This window comes from Argentina silus (genome assembly GCF_951799395.1).
Source record: "Argentina silus genome assembly, chromosome: 10".
NCBI classification, from domain to species: domain Eukaryota; kingdom Metazoa; phylum Chordata; class Actinopteri; order Argentiniformes; family Argentinidae; genus Argentina; species Argentina silus.
In genome coordinates, this window is record NC_139664.1 from 8,879,340 (window position 1) to 8,897,790 (window position 18,451).

The 18,451-nt window shown below is 45.4% G+C and overlaps 4 protein-coding genes across 6 annotated transcripts in view; 1 reads left to right on the forward strand and 3 right to left on the reverse strand.

Annotated features, from left to right (window-relative positions):
- setdb1b (SET domain bifurcated histone lysine methyltransferase 1b) overlaps window positions 1–18,451 on the reverse strand; it is an 81,353-nt gene that overhangs the window by 46,297 nt on the left and 16,605 nt on the right. The gene's annotated exons all lie outside the window — the stretch shown is intronic.
- clk2b (CDC-like kinase 2b) lies at window positions 2,058–8,668 on the reverse strand. 2 transcript variants are annotated; one of them, XM_083679111.1, is made up of 13 exons: window positions 8,574–8,668; window positions 7,554–7,771; window positions 7,127–7,457; window positions 5,062–5,152; window positions 4,740–4,806; window positions 4,506–4,622; window positions 4,191–4,357; window positions 3,879–3,973; window positions 3,268–3,397; window positions 3,069–3,151; window positions 2,899–2,978; window positions 2,711–2,801; window positions 2,058–2,536 (listed from the first exon to the last, which is right to left on the reverse strand). In XM_083679111.1, the coding sequence occupies exons 2-13, from the start codon at window positions 7,769–7,771 to the stop codon at window positions 2,354–2,356; spliced, it is 1,653 nt and encodes a 550-aa protein (XP_083535237.1). In that variant the 5' UTR covers window positions 8,574–8,668; the 3' UTR covers window positions 2,058–2,353. The 2 variants fall into 2 exon arrangements, with proteins under 2 accessions (XP_083535237.1, XP_083535236.1); XM_083679110.1 differs by having other exon boundaries at window positions 7,118–7,457.
- On the reverse strand, window positions 9,325–15,338 carry LOC310810656 (meiotic recombination protein REC8 homolog). 2 transcript variants are annotated; one of them, XM_083678500.1, is made up of 17 exons: window positions 15,104–15,338; window positions 13,879–13,947; window positions 13,536–13,678; window positions 13,269–13,344; window positions 13,016–13,136; window positions 12,804–12,879; window positions 12,524–12,591; window positions 12,148–12,235; window positions 11,917–11,989; window positions 11,444–11,822; window positions 11,267–11,333; window positions 10,884–11,071; window positions 10,724–10,757; window positions 10,318–10,387; window positions 10,048–10,164; window positions 9,833–9,939; window positions 9,325–9,720 (listed from the first exon to the last, which is right to left on the reverse strand). In XM_083678500.1, exons 1-17 carry the CDS (start codon window positions 15,157–15,159, stop codon window positions 9,617–9,619), a joined length of 1,836 nt encoding a protein of 611 aa, XP_083534626.1. In that variant the 5' UTR covers window positions 15,160–15,338; the 3' UTR covers window positions 9,325–9,616. The 2 variants fall into 2 exon arrangements, 1 of the variants encoding a protein (XP_083534626.1); XR_014554443.1 differs by lacking the exons at window positions 9,325–9,720; window positions 10,318–10,387 and having other exon boundaries at window positions 9,844–9,939.
- LOC310810786 (uncharacterized protein) lies at window positions 15,434–16,647 on the forward strand (the record flags this gene model as incomplete). The annotated part of the gene is made up of 3 exons (XM_083678637.1): window positions 15,434–15,512; window positions 15,676–16,002; window positions 16,274–16,647. The coding sequence occupies exons 1-3, from the start codon at window positions 15,467–15,469 to the stop codon at window positions 16,645–16,647; spliced, it is 747 nt and encodes a 248-aa protein (XP_083534763.1). The 5' UTR covers window positions 15,434–15,466.

The following is an 18,451-nucleotide window of genomic DNA, read 5'->3' on the forward strand; positions in this document are numbered from 1 at the left end:
ACTGCAAGAAACACTGCAAGAAAAGCCTTTCACATGTCAGAGATGTGCTGAGGTCATAGACGTTTCCAATAACAGGGCTTTCTAATGTTAGAGTGTGTAACAGGGGAGGCTAGTGGAGGTAGAAATCAGAGGACGGGCTCATTGTAATGCATGGAACGGAATCCCATTCCATGCATTACAATGAGGCAGTCCTCCCGATTTCTACCTCCACCAGTTTCCACTGGTGTGTAAGTACATTAACATGTCTGTTGACTGGTCTCACGGTCTCCTGAGGTCACTCACGAGACACATGAGTACATGTAATAACCAGTGTTGGGGAAGCTACTCAAAAAATGTACTTACCCAATTACCAATTACTTCACAATTGAAGTTAAACTACACCAAAGCTACCCTTGACAGAAATATAGTTTGTCAAACTAAAGCTACTTTGAAAAAGTAGCTCATATCGAAACTACTTCATGAAATTATAAACAATTAAGAAACATGACTGCAAGAACAGATCACTCTGGAGTCGAATGGTAACAGGGTGTATAATTTATTACACAAAGAGGTAAATTGTTCTACAACTCTACAACTTGTTTCTAGGCGAATAACAAATGTTGTCCTTGTCTGACACTGAAATGCTGCTCACATGCAACACACAGACCCAATTGGCTGTAATATCCAGCCCTCTGATAGGCTGTAATATCCAGCCCTCTAATTACCTGTAATATCCAGCCCTCTGATTGGCTGTGATATCCAGTCCTTTGATTGGCTGTAATAAGGTTATTCTCCCTGCCTCTAGATTGCAGGAGAGGCTGTAGAATGAGGGATGTGGGAAGCACAGTTGGTTTGATGAGTGAGAAAGAAAGAGAGATACACTCTAACCCTCTCTCTCTCTCCTTACCTCCCTCTCTCCCCGCCCCTCTCTCTCATCTTGCTTTACACACAAGCAAGGAAGGAGAGGGGACTGTCACAAAGGCATCCACACAGTCAGACCTACAGTTCTAACCACATAGAACCACACACACACAAGCATGAGTACATCATATAGTATGTAGATACAGTACAAAACAAGCACATAAAGTACTGTTGCACTCAATACAAAACACTGCACACAAACATGACACTCTCCCTCAGGCAGTGTCTCTACACTCACAGATAGCCCCCTGGTGTCTCACTCAACTTTAATTTTAGCCTCATTCATGCACATTAACACCCACACATTGCATTTCAGAGTGAGCTTACACTATGAAAGTATGGTCCCATTCTGGCACACACATACACACACACACACACACACACAGTCCTTAAACCTCCTCTCATCATTGCCAAGGCTAAAGATAGAAAACCTGCCAAAACACACACCCCAGTGACCATGCTCTCTGCTTAGCTGCACTCAATCAATTCTGCTTTGATGCCAAGGGACGGCTGGAACTCAATGCCACACACACACACACACACTTAACATGTCATTCAGCTAGTGTTAGAGTCTCCACAACAAATCGACAGATGGGAGTAGAAGAGCTCACTTTATTATATAGTATACATATATACCTTTTATAGTCATTCCATACAAAAATAGCAGTCAGTATCAATATACTCAATTACAGCGTTACAAAAATAAATACTGTAAATGTGTGTATTGTGTGTGTGTCTGTGTATGCATGTATGTATGTATGTATGCATGTATGTATGTAATATCAAGGTATATGAAGTAGTTAAAACAATGTGCATTACATAATACCATAAGACTAACAAATACGTCTGTAACAAAGGTGTCTGCTATACAGTGTGTGTACAGTATGTGCGCGATTTGGCACCCCCAAGATTATCATCTCAACATTGAAATGTTGCTTAACATCCCAATGTTGCCATAGTCCAAAAGAGAACACTGTTCCAGGGTAACTGCTAGCGATGCTGCCTCCATTGAGCACCAGACGTGTCAATCAGCATGAGGAGAGCAAATCAAAGACCAGAGTGCTAGGATGTCAAACCCTCCACAGAGGGTGACGGGGTCTCCCTCATGTTCAGGTTGTTCAGGATGCAAAGCTTGGAGTAGTGTAGTGTCCTTGTTAACATCTCCACCTCAGCTTGGAGTGGCTGTCCATCAATCAAGCAATGGCTCCATGCCCCGCCTCCTCTCCTCTTCTTGCAGCACGATAAGATAATTGAACTGCACTTACTCCTCTGTTGTATGGCAGAATAGAAGGGAGGACTAATGGATGGCATGGAAGAAAGGGATAGAAGAAGAGAGCGAAAGGAGGTAGATGGATAGAGGAGTGTCGTCAGTTCAGTTCAGTCTGTCACATCTGAGAGGGACTCCTTTAAGACACGCCCCGATCCATGACCAGGGTCAAGGGGTTCCTGGAGGTCATCGGCTGATGTCCCTGTTGCTCTCCCAGGCCTTACTGCCCACCGGCTCACGGAGGGAGAGGAAGAAGGGATGACGGAGGGCCGAGGAGAGGGAGATGCGTTTGGAAGGCTCGTACTCTAGCATCTTCTCCAACAGGTCAAAGAACTGATGGTGCTCTGTTCCCTTTGACAACTGGTATCTCTGGGAGAGAGAGCGAGAGGGAAAGAAAGAAAGAAAATGAGAGAGAGCGAAATTGATTACCTCGAATAACTGTCAATGCAAGCAGTAGTTGGTGATCTGGCTAGCCAGCAAGCTTCCAGTTTTGATCCAAGCTCATCAAGTTCATCTACCTGGTCTGGACTGGGCTTAACTCACCCGTAGAGGTTTGCAGTTGTCTTTGACGAACCGTCCTGCCCTGGAGCTCTCGTTCCAGTCCAGACGCCCACGGTAGAAATACTTCTGCTTCCTGAGAGGGCAAATGTCAAATCACACTCAATTCCCTGAACTGAGAAAAATACAGGGGTGTGTAAGACTAGGGGGATATGCGCGTGTGTTTGTCTGACCTGGTCCTACGCATCATCCTACTGGGGAGTGGTCCCTGTACTCTCTCCATCATAGCCAGGTGCTCCTTATTCTCATGGGTCTGATACAAACACACAACAATACAAAACCAATTGACATCAGACAGACAGACAGAGACACAGAGACACACACAGACACACACACACACTACCTGATATAGTGTGAAACCTTCATAGTATTCAAACAGGATGCAGCCTATACTCCAGACATCACACGGCTGACTCCAACCCAATTCTGGAGGGGGAAAGGGAAACAACGCTGACACAGTAAATATCACAGGAATAGTATCGGTAGAATGGACATTGTTCTGACTTGCTCATTTGCATTTCCCCGTCTCCCTCCTGTCTTACCCAGTATAACCTCTGGGGCGCGGTAGTGGCGTGTGGATATAATGGTGCTGTGGTGTTCGTGGTCGAACGTGGCGCTGCCAAAGTCAATCAACTTTACTGACGTATCCTTCAGCGTACTCTCATCCCGCTTCTGATGGGGAGGTACAGGGGGGGGGGGGGTCATCATTAGTGAATATGCTAATGATTTCCCATAACATTTAACACAAGGGGGAACACAAAAAACTCTCCCCTCCCCCCCCCGCATCCAACGACCGTCAACTGCCACCCCCCGCTCTCTCTCTGCCTGCTCACACTCCCCATTCCCCTCCCCCCCTCCCCCCCCCATCCCACGACCGTCAACTGCCACCCCTCGCTCTCTCTCTGCCTGCTCACACTCCCCACTCCCCTCCCCTCCCCCCCCCATCCCACGACCGTCAACTGCCACCCCTCACTCTCTCTCTGCCTGCTCACACTCCCCATTCCCCTACCCCCCCCCCCCCCCATCCCACGACCGTCAACTGCCACCCCTCACTCTCTCTCTGCCTGCTTCCCCCCCCCCCCATCCCACGACCGTCAACTGCCACCCCTCGCTCTCTCTCTCTGCCTGCTCACACTGCCCACTCCCCTCTCACCCTCTCAGCGTTGAACATCATGGCACAGTCAGAGTTGATGAAGAGGATGTTCTCCGGCTTCAGATCTGTGTGAGTCAGCTTGTTATCATGGAGAACTGCAAAGGAAAAGCAAGTGAGCGACAAAGAGAATGAGCGACATTGGAAGTAAAACAGTGAGCCAGCGCCCCCATCTGGTCAATATAGCCGATGCATGGGTGAGCGAGCTAGAGGGCTACTGGATATTATACTAATGGGTGCGAGTACAGTAAGCGAGTGTGTGTGTGTGTGTGTGTGCCTTTTCACAAACATACGCGTATATGCATACACACTCACACTTGACGGCGAGGCAGATCTGGTAGGCCATGTGGCAGACCTGGCCTATGGAGTATGGTTGGAAGTTGTTCGTCTTCAGGAAGTCAAAGGTGCTGAGAGCCAGCAGCTCAAAGGAGATACACACATGACCGTGGTAGTCAAACCAGTCCAGCATCTTAACACACAGACTGAGAGGGAGGGAGGGAGGGAGGGGAGAGAGAGAGTGTATTGGTATTCATCATATAGATGTATAATACCATAAAACAACTAATTCAAGAAGCAGAAACACACACAAACTCACATGCACAAACACACATGCAAGGACATACTACACACTGTTTATTGTGTGGGTCTTTCTCGTTGATTTTCTCCAGCACATTGATCTCCAGCTTGGCAGCCTCTCTGTATTTCTCCACATTCTTAATGATCTTCAGAGCCATGGGTGCCCCACCCCTGAAACACATCAGTGGTCAAGGTGTGTACTGTATGTGCGGCATTTCATCGTGCAAATCAGAGTTGGGAGGTTTCAGTTCAATGCTACATACAGATCTACAGAGATAAGCCCCATACCTGCGATGGTCCACACACTGTACAACCTTTCCAAAGGTCCCTTCACCCAACATATCAACTATCTCATCTGAGAGAGAGAGAGAGAGAGAGAAAAGAGAGAAAAATGCATTATGGCATTGCTACACCAGACACTATGAACAGTGACACAGACTGATACACTCTTGTGCATCAAATACCTCACACCATTAACTTCTTGTATGTCAATTCTAAAGTGGTCGGGGCAAGTAGTACACGCTAGTCAGGGTGAGGGGCTAGTTAAAGGGGCTGGTTGTATGGAGCGAGTTAAAGGGGCGAGGTAGCAGCAGAATGGAACGGGACCTACATCTTTCTTGCAGGACGTCTCCATTCCTGTAGACCAGGTGACCATCGTCGATGTCTCTTGCATTTCTCCCTGGAACCTCGCTGCTGCTCCGCTGGGAACAATCAAAACATAATCCACTCACACACCGAAAACGCATGTGTCAGTAAGTGATCCCTCCCTGTCTGACCCCTCTCTCCATTCCACAGTCCAATCAGAGGCAGAGATGAAGAATGTGTGACACTGAGTGACATCTGACCCCCCTCCCAGGTCCTGACAGGGCAACGGTCGTCAGCGTAGCTGTACCGACTGATCCACCTTTCAATAACACACACATCTGCACATACACACATGCTGCTCCCAAAAGGTTTAAATTCCAAAGTGGCCTGACAACATTTTGGCTATTGCCTGGTCTTTGTTATTGCCACTATGCTATAGAACCTTCACTTTTTGGGAGCATAAATCAGTGTCAATCACATTTGCTGTCCCAATTCCCTACTGGTTTGATGCCCAAGCCCTCTCCCTGCCCCTACTACTGGTCTAAAGGGGCTAAATAAGAAAAGTCAAGTGACTGCTTGGCCTCCATCAAGGAGCTGGGTCTCTATTTCCATCCACATTCTGAGACTGTTATTAATATCAGAACTTCACTCTCTCAGCCCCCCTCCTGCAGCGAGCACTGAGGAGACTGTTGCTCCAGGAGGGGGGCTGAGAGAGTGAATCTAGAACACGCAAAGCTGACCAGCAAGGCATGGGCATAAAGCAAGGTGTTCACACACACCCACCCACCCACCCACCCGCACGCACGCACGCACGCACGCACGCACGCACGCACGCACGCACGCACGCACGCACGCAAACACACTCATACACACAAACACACACAGGGAATTAGGTGTAGAAGAAAATCTGCTCCCAAACATTTCTCCCAAGGGAGAATATGCAACAAACCAGAATACTAAGCTATTCAAACACTACAGTACTTTGTACAGCTAAGAAAACATTTGTAGTAGAGGGGAACAGAGGAGAGAGGTAGGAGAGAAGAGAGGGTACTCACAGAAAGGCAGAGGCAGATACAGTCCAGACAGCTCTTATACACAGAGTACAACTCTGTCTTACCCATAACTCAGAATACAGAGAGAGATATAGTGTAGGGAGGAGGAAGAAGAGGTGGAGGGATGGGGTGAAATAAGGAAGAAAGGATGTGAAGCGGGGGGGGGGGGGGGGGGGTGCAGCGTAGGGAGAGGGGGGAAGAGGAAAGAGGGGAGGATGAGATCCAGGATAGTGACACAGGAAAAGGAGAGATGACAGGAGAGAAGACAGACACTAGAGACAGCACTAAATAGGAGAGCATGAAGAGAATGAGTGCAAAGAAAAACAGGTGAAAGCAAACAGGACAAGGAAAAAGCATAGCAAAAAAAAAAAAAAAAAAAGGACAAAAAAAAGAGGTAAGAGGAGAAGAATGAGAGAAAGACAAACTTTGCGAAAGGATAGCGACAGAACAGAAACAGCCAGCAGCAGGAGACAGAGAGAGAGAGAGGAAGGAGAGGGGAAGAGAGGGACAGAGAAATAAGAGGGAAAGAGCTGAGACGGACACTAATAATAACCACTGGTCACACACCCCCCCTGGGAAAGTCCTGAGGCGAGAATCAAGATGAGGGGAGAGGGTTGGTGGGGGTGAGAGAGAGGGGGTGAGGATCTAGTTTCCCCCCTATTTACTCTTCTCCTTGCACCTCCTTAACCCCAACATTCTGGGATAATATGTTGATCTACACCTGTCCTTCCCTGTATAACCTGTACATATTCCTCCATGGGCAGGGGTATCTTTTTAGGAATAACAATTTTTACACTGCCACTGGTCTGTGCTATCAGCCATATTGAACCAAAACTGGAGAAGACATGAGGAAAATGGTAGGTTGTTGGCCTAAACATAAAGAAAGAGATACTTTGGATAAGGAGCGAAGAGACAAGAAAAGTGATGTTGAGTGTTGGGGTTCAGGTTTAGGCAAGGATAGAGAGAAGGGGGAGGTAAAGAAGGAGGGGAAACAAAGAGCGATAGAAATACGGACTAGGCGGTACTAACCCAACTAACCGAGGAGGAGGAGCTGAAGGACCTGCTTCTAGTCCTCCTTCGTTCCTGTTTTCTCCTGCTACCATCCCGTCGATACGAGTCCTCGTGGTCAAGAGGCCTCTCTCGCTCCCTCACTCCACCTCGCCGATAGTCATAGCCATGAGCGGCGTGGTCAGACTCGGTAGGCCTATAGTACCTGACCAGCTTTTGTTCCCTTCCCTGTTTTCTTTCCCTCTCTCTCTCCCTCCTCCGCTGGTGGTCTCGTTCACCGTCACAGCTGTAGTCCAGTTGGCGGTGGCCCTCATTATAGCGCCGGTCGTATGGCTGTCTCTCCAAGGAGCGGGTGTCATGGCTGTAGGGATGCATAGACAACATGAATATTGATGTCTCTCTGGGGTTTTAGTCAGTAGTCTAACTCTATTTGAAGGGGTTTTAGCAGGGCTCTTACGTCCTGTAGCGGTGGTAGCTGTCCTGTCTCTGTACTCCTCCCCTCCTCCCCCATTCCTGCTGCCGATCACTGCTGGGGGACACAGAACGGGAGATGGACCGGGAGCGAGTCCGGGATCGGGTCCGCTGCTGCCATCTGCGTTTGTGTTCCCAGCTACGGTCCTGGTACCCACGTCGACTGCCTCTCTCTGTGGAGGGACACCTCCGGGTGGGAGGCATCTAATACAGGGAGAGATGGGGAAAGAGAGAGAAGTGATTAAAGGTGAGAAATGAAAGCAGCGACTTTATTCAAATGAATAGAGGATAGGGGAGACAGGGAGGAGTTAAGTTAACACACCTATTGAGCAATTAAGCAGTGACAGAGATAGCGACTCACTCAAAACAACAACACTCTTCTCAGAAATCAAAAGACAAGCAACCAACCAAATAAGAGAGAAAGAGAGGGGAGATGGCCGAGTTGGAATTGGGATCCCATGAGGTGGAGATGGGCCTAACAATCTATGTTTCTGTGTCAGTGTGTGGAGAGTGGGGTGTGGAGGCATACACGTGTCTTGGTGGTCAGTGCTACTTTCTACAGCTAGCTACCTTCCAAGAAGCTTTGGGAGCCAGTTTATAAACTGGCCTAGCAAACTGCCCTATCTTGTTCATAGAACCACTGAAGCACAAAATACTGGGAAGATCTCAGTGCAGCGCCAGGATAGCTATTTCTCGACTCCTCCATTTTGCAATGTGAACTGTAAAAACTACAGGTTTGCACAGAAACATGAGTGCGACTTTTCCTTGCTAGTTAGCTAACTCAAACTGTTGGCTACCTAGCTCATGAATACTACGATGGCTACCATACTTTCAAGTGGCGGACTGCACATTAGCTAGCCTATAAAGCTAGCTAGCTAGCTCGGCCTAGATTAGGGGGACGCAAAATGACACACAGTGGATTGCAGCAGGAAATACTACGAGGTAGATGTTGTCGTCTGCTTGCAGTTACTTTTCATAAATTTAAGGGGCTTTGTTTTGGCTTTACCGTTTGGCAGCGACGCCGTGCTTTATCCCAAATAAAATCCGCGCGGTGTTGTTGTCTGCACTCACTGTTTAGTTTCGCAATGGAGCCACGCCTCCGCCCTCGCTTCCTGCTCAGCTCGTCGTGTCACTCAAGATATGACCTCAGAATGATATTTTTGCTCTGGCTGTGTTGGCAGCTTTACAGGGTGTGAGTAAAACCAAATATTATAGACCTTTTTACGGTTTAGGGGGTTTCATTCCACCTTTCTCCTTGGTTACACACTTTCCAAGATAATGTATTAACACATTAATTTGAATGTTAACTAATTTCAATGCTCTTTGAATTGACACTATATGAGACGTCTACTGTACTGGGCAGTTAGCTAGCTAGCAAACAAACTCACCTTAATATGTGTTCTTAAGTTAGTTTTCGACGTCTTTGCTTTGGAAAGTGTATTAACTTTGGGTTTGCACAGCTCACATGTGTGATCTGTGTGTCCAGCCCTCTGATTGGCTCTAATATCCAGCCCTCTGATTGGCTCTAATATCCAGCCCTCTGATTGGCTGTAATATTGAGCCCTCTGATTGGCTCTAATATCCAGCCCTCTGATTAGCAGTAATATCCAGCCCTCTGATTGGCTGGATATGTCTCTCTCGTCTAAGGTAAAGGCAAGAACAAAAGGTTTTCACAGTAGGCCTATTTATTCAGAAGAAGCCACATAAACAATAGCCTACATGTAGAACACACAGACACTTACAGAACATTACGTGACAGTACAGGCTTAACATTTAACATAGAGAATTAATTGATTTCAAAGGAGAAAGCACTGATACAAAAACTAAAGAAAATCTAAAAATGTAACTCTGAAAACACAATTAAAAGCAACAGCTTGTTGTTACCACAGTTTAATTAGTCTTTGAATGAACATTATCCTGAAAGTATGTCATATGAGTTATAAGTGAGTGAGTGAGTGAGTGTGTGTGTGTGCGTGTGTGTGTGTGTGTGTGTGTGTGTGTGTGTGTGTGTGTGTGTGTGTGTGTGTGTGTGTGTGTGCGTGTGTGTGTCTACACACTCGCATTCCCTTCCTCGTAGTTGGGTCCAGGTGAAATACTGATGTCACCATAAGGTTCATCTTGCTGCACACAAAGTCTCCTGGCAGAAACCATCTCTAGAGAGAGAACAAACTGATTACACATAGACACACTTACTACAGTAGGCCTACTTGCCAAACACACAAACACACACACACACACACACACACACACAGTTTCTTTATTTACCCAGCAGAGCCCAGAAGGAGTGAGTAACACTTTTGCGGTCAGCCAGCGGGGACAGCAGAGAGTGGAAGTGTACCACCTCCATATCCACCAGTGACTCTTCCAATCTCCTGGGGGGATAGAGGGAGGGAAAGAATAGGGCCTGGAGTCAGATCATGTGGTCAGGAAAACCCCTAATGCTCTCATTGCAGATGTCATTAATGTAGTGTGGTTATTACCCTAGCAGCTCCTCTGGTAGATCTACAACAGGCATGTCCTCTACCTCTCTCTCCAGCAGTTCCTCGCCCTCCTCTGGGATATCCATCAGTGTAGACACAGACCTGGGGACAGGTGAACTACACACGCACGCACGCACGCACGCACGCACACACACACACAAACATACAGTACAATAGTATAGTACAACCCCAGCCACTACCATGACTCCTCTCCCCCTTCTCTCCCTCTCTCTCTCTCTCTGTTTCTCCCTCTCTCTCCCTCTCTCTCACCCTTTGCTCTCAGGGATGGCCAGGGGGGAGCTTTCCTTATCTGATGCCTCCAGGCTGAGTAGAGATGGAGCTGGAAGAACAATAAGATGTCATCATCAATCAGCTGGGCTGCTGTCTGTCTGACATGCTCTTTCTGGAGACACTAGTGAATAACACTACACATCCAGACACGTAGTGGTAGATAAAAAGGTGGTGGGTCACTGGTAAAAAATGACAAGCATGGATGCTAATGTTCACCATTGAAAAAGGGGCATATAGGTTAGCATCCTGTCTGATGATACATGTTTGTGTTATACATTGTCTCTCTGACATTGTTGAATCTTGAATTATTTGGACAACTAACCAAAGACACGGTTTGTGTGTTTAGTAGATATATGTGTGTTTTAATCTGGCAGTACTGTCTCACCTGACACATCTGACAGGCCCAACCCCCTGGGCACCTACGCACACACACACACACACACATGCACGCACACGCGTATACACACAAATAAGAATCAATATTCTTCATTATTCATGTAAGCAAATTATTTTGGGAATAGACTAGTGTGTCAAAACACACACACCTCCTTTGGGCTGAGCTCTTCTTTCTCCAGCCTTTTCTCTATGTCCCCCTCCTCTGCTTCCTCCTTTGCTCTCTCCTCTCTCTCTGTGTCTGTGTCTGTGTCTCTCACCCCCACCTGCAGGGCGGAGCCAGTGAGTGGTGTGATTACTGCGGCCTGTTTCCATAGCAGCAGCAGCTCTGGAGGGAGGGCTGAGAAGAAACAAAGATGTAAATGTTATCTAAACCTTATTCTTTCAACATATGTAGGAACTTTGGGGGGTTATCATTTGAATTAGAGTTTTAAGAAGGTTGTCTAGAGGTTGTGTCACGGTTAGTTTAGGCTATGTAAATGTTTACATACTGTCTGAAAGTTGTGTGACAGTAGATGGGGAATGTGATACTCACTGGTGCAGGGGGTGTTGAAGAGGTCAGCAGGAGAAACTGTTCCCTGAGAAGGTCGGCTGATGAGAACCTGGAAAACACACACACACACACACACACACACACACACACACACACATTGCACATACTCTATTTCACACACATACACATGTGTTTGTGAAAGCATGAGTGTGTGTGTACCAAAGGCTTGGTCTCTATGTGGATGTTGTCAATCTGCTGCTGCATTGCATCCTGGGGGATCTGTGTATTCTGGTCGATGAAGAGCAGCTGCCTCCTCCTCACAGGGGGAGAGACCACCTGAGAGGCAAGAGAGGAGAGGGGGAGGGAAGGGGGGATAGGAGAGGTAGAGGGAAAAGTGGGGGTGGGGCTCCGTCTCCTCCTCTCTTCATCCACCTCTCCCTCCTGTCTTTGGCTGGGTGGTGACTGGGGCAGAGTGACAGACACTGGGGTCCTCTCCTCTGCCGGTGCTGCAGCAGGCATCTCTATGGGCAGGTCAGGCCCTGCCTCCTCATCAAGTAGCACCATAAGGTCATCGCTCTGTAGGGTAGTGGGCTGCAGTCTGACAGAAAGGGCAGTGAGAATCAATTCCTGCATGTGTGTATGTGTGTGTGTATTTGTCTCCATCTGTGTCTGTGCATGTGATGGTCACTTACTCAATAGTGGATCCTGTAAACTCCCTTTCTTGTTCTCTCTCTGGCCCCCTCTCTCTCTCTGTCTCAATCTCACCTGAAACACAGACAAACTGTTTTCTCAGCACAACAAGTATCCATTCCCTGGACTTTAGATATAGCCTGTTAACATAAAGCATTGAGAAATATCTCTTACTAAATGTAGAAACACCATGTTTGAACACTTTGAATCTTCCTCCTTCACTTGTCACTCACCCTCAGGGAAGTGATCCGATTGCTCCATCAGCATGTCAATCAAGCCCATATCTCCAGGTGTGACCTCAGCAAGGTCCAACCCATCAAACTACCAAAGGAGAGAGAGAAGAGAGGGAGGCATGGACAGAGAGAGATTAAGATGGATAGACAGAAAGAAGGGGGAATGAAAGAGAGAGAGAGATAGTGGTGGAAGGACAGGTAGAAAGATGGAGGAAGGGAAGAGAGCAGGAGGAGGAACAGAGAAAGAGAATGGAATTAGGAGTGAGAATTAAATAATTAAAATCAATTAAGGAGAGGGAGGAATGATTGGATTGGAATTCTTCTGTCCAGTCAGGCTACCCATGCTATGCTGTGTGGTTTTGATTGACAGCTGTACCTCTGCTGAAGGGATGGTGAGGGGCTCTTTATCTATCAGGGTGATGGAATCTTTAGCCGCAGTGATACCTAAGAACAAGGGATGACAATGAGCGACACGTCATAGACTCCTGATCACTCCACTCCAACCTTCTCCTCTCACTACTTTTCATCCCTCCAGTCCTCTATTCTCTCGCTTTACCTCTCTTTCCCCAGATTCTGACCTCTGCTATCCTCCTCCTCCTCCTCTTCTCTCCCTTCTCACCCCCCAAACCCACTCCCCTCCTTCCCTGCTCTCTCACCAGCCTGAAGTGGAGTCCTCGGACTCATCAGAGGAGGGCCTTCAGGAGAGGCTTGCCTCCCAAGCTCAAGGCCCAGCTGAATGACCACAAAGACAAAAGAATGTGAGATCAGAGAGAGATGTAAACACATAAATAAACAGTTGTCCACCATGATCCATTTTTTGTTTAGCCTACTCTTTGAAAATGACTTGAAGAGTGTCAGTCAGTGATACCTGCATAAGTGTGCTGGGGCTGGGCATGACGTTCTCAGAATGCATCTTTCCAAAGAAGGGGTCCTGGGCCCACTCGTTCTCTTCCAGGGCAGACAACATTTCAGGGAATGACAGGGCTTGTCTGAGAGAGAGAGAGAGAGAGAGAGAGAGAGAGAGAGAGAGAGAGTGGGGGGGGGGGGGGAATTGTTGTTTATCCTTATTATCAGCAGACATTTTGTGCCTGTGAATGCTGTGAAACTGGTGTCTGTCTCACCGGTCCAGATCCTCCATGTCGATCCTCTGGGAGACCCTGGCCTTAGCCAGCCGTTCCAGGATTTGCTGAATCTCATCTGGACACAGAGCAACAGGTCAGAGGTCAATCGAGCTGTCTGTCTCTCACCCTCTTTCCCTCCCTCCCATCTCTTTTCCTGACCTGCCCCTCACTCTCTCCCACCTACTATTTCCCTACCTTCATCCTCTTCCCCTAGTCTACATCCTCTCTTTCCCATCTACCCTCCCTCTCTCTCTCTCTCTCGCTTACTTAATAGCATTAAACACTGGCGGTGGTAGACGATGATGACTCCGTATTGGAGTTGGGAGGAGAGGTAGAGGGAGAAACGAGGGCGTGGCAATCCTGGCTGAGGAGGCGGGACTCGCACCAGTACATAGTCCATGATGTCAACACTGTGTGCACAGAAATGGGATATGTCATCATCAGGGGAGGCTGGTGGGCTGTGGTACAGCTTTACTTCATAAAAATGCACAATGCCAATAAATGATGAAATGAAGAAACAGTAAATTGGCAGCAACCTCTTACCAGAGAGGTTTGGTTTTACTTATTTAAAAAAAAAGTTTTTTGTTGTACATAAGGACTAATATCTCACCACGTTCTTTGCACGTTGACTTTCAGGAAATCTCTGCGCGTCATTGCTTTCCCTTTCGTCGCAGCCAGCCTAACAGAACAGAAAAACAAAGTGACGTCAATGTTTAGGCTCCCTAAAGCCTAAACATTTGAACTCGGGAATGGGGTAAAATTGATCGTTTAGTTGATCTCAAGATGTATATTGGAAAAGACTGGGTGTGATGAGAGACTGGGCACTAGGCTACGCCTACTCAACTGGAAAACACTGGAAGGCTCTAATTGGATAAAAGCGCACAGCGAGCGCTGTTCACGGTGCTGAAATGATTCCACTGGCACTTGCGGGGAATTGACCTATGCTGAAACTCTCACCTACAGTGCCTAAGTATTCAGACCCCTTCACTTTCCACATTTTGTTGTGTTATAGACTCAATTTAAAAATGGATTAAATTAAAAGAATTTACCAGCAATCCACACGCAATACCCCAGAATGACAAAGCGATTTTTTTTTTCTGTAAATTTATTAAAATTGAAATACAGGAATACCTCATGTACAGAGTACAGACCCTTTGCTATGACACTCTTAAAATTAGCTAAAATGCAAAAATTAACAAATCACTCAATAAGTTGAATTGAGTCCATCTTAATGCAAGGATAATAGTTCATGTAATTTTGGAATGAATATCTTTGTTTTTATAGGGTCTCTGATTTGCATAGGAATCAATTACTGTACCTCTCTCTCTTTTGCAAATATTCGCAGTATTTTTACCAAAGCAAGTTCGAGAGCGGCATTTATTGATGTGACTCAGTGACAAATGAACAATGTTTTTTTATTTCTCTTTCGTGTTTACCTGGCGAATCGTTGTTATGTCTGTCACTTGCACCTGCGAGGCCGTGACCCTTCCATTTAGCTATAAATCCGCTATACATTTTTATTGCATGTAAAATATTAGAGGAGGTAAAGTAAGGTTTATTTGATTGGGTGTTAGCTTATTCTTTTTTCTATGAAAGTTAGATCTAACACGTTATCATAGTGTAATATTTAGTTTAATCGAATAGGCTAGTCTAGAATAGGCCTACTAGGCTATTTGAAAAGATCTGAATAATCACTAGGCGATTTTATCTTTTATATGGTCTAATTATTAACCTCTATCATACTTTCTCACAGTGCCCTAATTATACATTTCTTAACATTGAATACATTGAGTAAAACGTATATTGAGCGATGGGGCAAAGCCTAGGCTACTCACCATATTGTGGAGAAGCACCCTGAGCGACGATTCAAAACGTTTGGGTAGTAAAACATGTCCAGGTGTTGTTAGCAATGAAATATAACTTTAGAAATTAAAAAAATTGATTGTTAAAAAAGTTACTGTTGGGCTATGCCGAAAATAGCTCGTTGGATAAAAACGTTTAGAGATTCCTTTAAGAATAGAAATTGTATTGCATGCTGTGCTTGGTTGTGGGGTGCTCTGCGCGCGTGTGCATATGCTTCTCTCTCTCTCTCTCTCTCTCTCTCTCTCTCGACAAGAGGGGTTGTCTTTTTTATTGGAGATAGGACGCACAGTGCATTTGTTTTCTCAAGAGAAATAGCAGAAAAGGATACTCTCTCAATGAATCTGCTCTTCAATATTTTGACCATCATTTCCATCAGCTATGGTGAGCATAGTCATAGCAACTGTATGTTAGTCTTGTTGGAAAGTCTTTTTGTAAAGTCATAAATCAGCCAAGTCGGTTAAACACGCATGTGAAGATAAAAAAAAGCTAGAAGGAGGCATTCGCCTATAAACGTCTCTAATACATTTGTATCCCTTCTCTCCAGACATTGCTGCTGGCTGGGTCAGCTCCGACCCAGTGGTTTTTGGGGAGCAGGGCCGCAGCGTGACCCTTTACAGCCAGTTTGAGGCGTCAAAAGGGGCACTTTTGATTTGGTACCGACAGAGTCGCGACGGAGAGGTGAAGGTCGTGTCTTTTTTCTACTCGTATTACCAAAGATACAAACGTTACTTCGGTGCTTTACCGGATGCCTCGGGTAACAGTTCGTTAACGGTTCTCAATGCCACCGTTGAAGACTCCGGGCTCTACTTTGCGGTGGTGAGTAATGGTGTGAACTTCAAGACTGGGACTACAACAGTTATGATCGTTACAGGTAAGGGGGGTTCTAATTTTATTTGGTTCTAAATTTGGATCAATTTGCAGTATTGACATGATTTCCATGAAGGCTTTAAAACATGAGTGATTGTTTAAGGAGAATAGTGTTGGCCACCTAATAATAATAATAATTTCAACTATTTTGGCAGAATTAGCTAATAATTCAGGTTCACGAATAAACATTTGATTGTGGTAGGCTACTAAATAAAGACCAAATGGCTTAGTTGTGTTATTACACTTTCCCCCCCTGTTCTCTCTGTCTCTCTCAGACCCAGTAGTTTCCCCTGTCATGCGTTTGTACCAGTCCGGACCAGGGCGCGCGTTTCTGTGTGAGGTGACTGGTGCGGGGCAAAGATGGACCGAACCGTTTTGGGAAGTGGTGGTTGACGGGCAGAGCATGGTGAAAGGGGGAGAGACGACGAGATCGGTAGATGAATATGGATTATTCACTCGGTCCTCCATCCTCATTACTTCGATGAAGGAAGGAGCCGCGGCCGTCGCGTGTGTGTGTCGTGAGGAGAGTACAGGGGCTATTATCAAAACCTCTGCGCCAATACTGCTTGGAAGCGGGCTGCCAGGCAAGGGGCCACACGTTTTACCCTCTTTTTTTCAAATTACAATTCCGACATTTAGAGCACTGTGAACATTTTTATGCATTGCGACCCCAGTTATTTTGAGCTTGTTTGCAAATCTCTGAATATGCCATACATACAGTTGTAACCCAGTAGCCATAACATGGATTTGTATACCTTTGTATTTACCATAGATCTCTTGGCACTTGTGAGGCTGTTTGTTGTTTTGTACATTTTGTTTAGTATATATTGTATATTTTTTAGTATTGTACATTTTACATTGGTTGGCATTCTGCGGACAGCAAAGCAAGAATTTCATTGTACAGGGAAACATGTTTTTCTACTGTGCATATGATAATAAACACTTTGAATATTGAATATTGAATATTGAATATTGAATGTGTGATATGTTTCTCAGGTCTCTCCAGCTGTGAGAGGTTGCTGTTCCTGGGTCCTGCTCTGTGTGTCCTGCTCCTAGGGACAGTGACAGTCACTATTCTCTGGGCCCGGAACCTACACAGGAAGAAACACACAAACACTGTACAGGTCAGAACTGCTATTATTGCACAATGACATGCACCTTCATGAATACTGGAAAAAAACCCAGATCTCATGCAGTAAAGACACATGCAAAGTGTTTTATAATCCCATAAATTATTTTCAAGTTAATAAATATCGCTGATAACATTCTCATTCTTTCTTTCTTTCATTCTCCTTCTCTCTTAATTGCAGTGAGTTTGGACAGAGTCGACCCATGTCAAAAGAATTCCTTGTGCGTGCAGTGCTTGATAAGTTGCAAGCTATTGTTGTGAGAGTCAGAACTCCATTATATGGACACTTTTTGTAGCAATTCCCAATTTAAGGGTTTTATCTCAATCAAGTGTTTGGGTATATACGATAAATAAGTCATGATTTCATTGTAGACTGTACACGATCTTCTCTCGTTTGTTATGAATATCTCTTTCTGTGTTCAGGGATTACATTTTGCCAGCTTCAATGTATAAAATGCATGTGGACAAAATACATTAAAATCCCAATGTTATTTTCCAAGCATGTGATATTGTGATTTGTTTTTGATCAAATGTAGGAATGAAAAGAAAAACACTGGAAACTCACCAATGTAATGAATTACTCATCATCAGGGCATTAACCATGAATAATAAGGCGATTTTAAATGATTCAGACCAAGGTTTATGATTTTACAAATGCCCCCTTCCCCCATCTAAAAAAGATTGATGCTTTTTGCAAAAACACCTGAACCAGACAGAGACAGGATGTTCATCTCACTTCACTGCTGTGGCCAGAACAGGTGTAAACAGTATAAGCACACAGCTAAAACCTTTTGAAATAATGTGTTTGTGTGTGTGTGTGTGTGTGTGTGTGTGTGTGTGTGTGTGTGTGTGTGTGTGTGTGTGTGTGTGTGTGTGTATGTGTGTGTGTGTGTGTGTGTGTGCGTGTGTGTGCTAAAGTTTACTAAAAGTCCTGAGATCATACTGCATATACAGTACCTATACTGTACGTTTACACCTCCTTTCAAAATGTTCACCTTTTGTTTCCCCAGAGCCTGGAATCAAAATACATGAAATTATGATTTTTCTCCCCCACCAGTCTTCATAGCCTACTAGACAAGTGAATGAAAACATGTTCTATAATTTATAAAAAATTAAAAACACAGAAGACCTGTTTGCAAAAGTCTACACCCCCCTTGCTGTGGCTCTCCTAAAATTAGCTCAAATGCAAACATTTCTTTAACAATTTACTCAATAAGTTGAATTGAGTATTGAGTGCAATGATAATACAGTAGTTCAAACTTTTTTTTGTATGAATGACCTTGTCTTTTTGCAAGGTATTTGAATAGGAATCAATTACACACTG

What these genes read in the sequence shown, in the direction of transcription:
- clk2b (XM_083679110.1), bottom strand. Translation starts at nt 7,771, where the DNA reads ATGCCTCCCACCCGGAGGTGTCCCTCCACAGAGAGAGGCAGTCGACGT. An exon ending in GATCTGCCTCGCCGTCAAGT is followed by an intron (nt 3,974 to 4,190) that starts GTGAGTGTGTAT and finishes TTTCCTTTGCAG; the next exon opens with TTCTCCATGATAACAAGCTG. An exon ending in AAGGTTTCACACTATATCAG is followed by an intron (nt 2,979 to 3,068) that starts GTAGTGTGTGTG and finishes TGTTTGTATCAG; the next exon opens with ACCCATGAGAATAAGGAGCA.
- LOC310810656 (XM_083678500.1), bottom strand. Translation starts at nt 15,159, where the DNA reads ATGTTTTACTACCCAAACGTTTTGAATCGTCGCTCAGGGTGCTTCTCC. An exon ending in GACATGGAGGATCTGGACCG is followed by an intron (nt 13,137 to 13,268) that starts GTGAGACAGACA and finishes TCTCTCTCTCAG; the next exon opens with ACAAGCCCTGTCATTCCCTG. An exon ending in ACATAGAGACCAAGCCTTTG is followed by an intron (nt 11,334 to 11,443) that starts GTACACACACAC and finishes TGTGTTTTCCAG; the next exon opens with GTTCTCATCAGCCGACCTTC.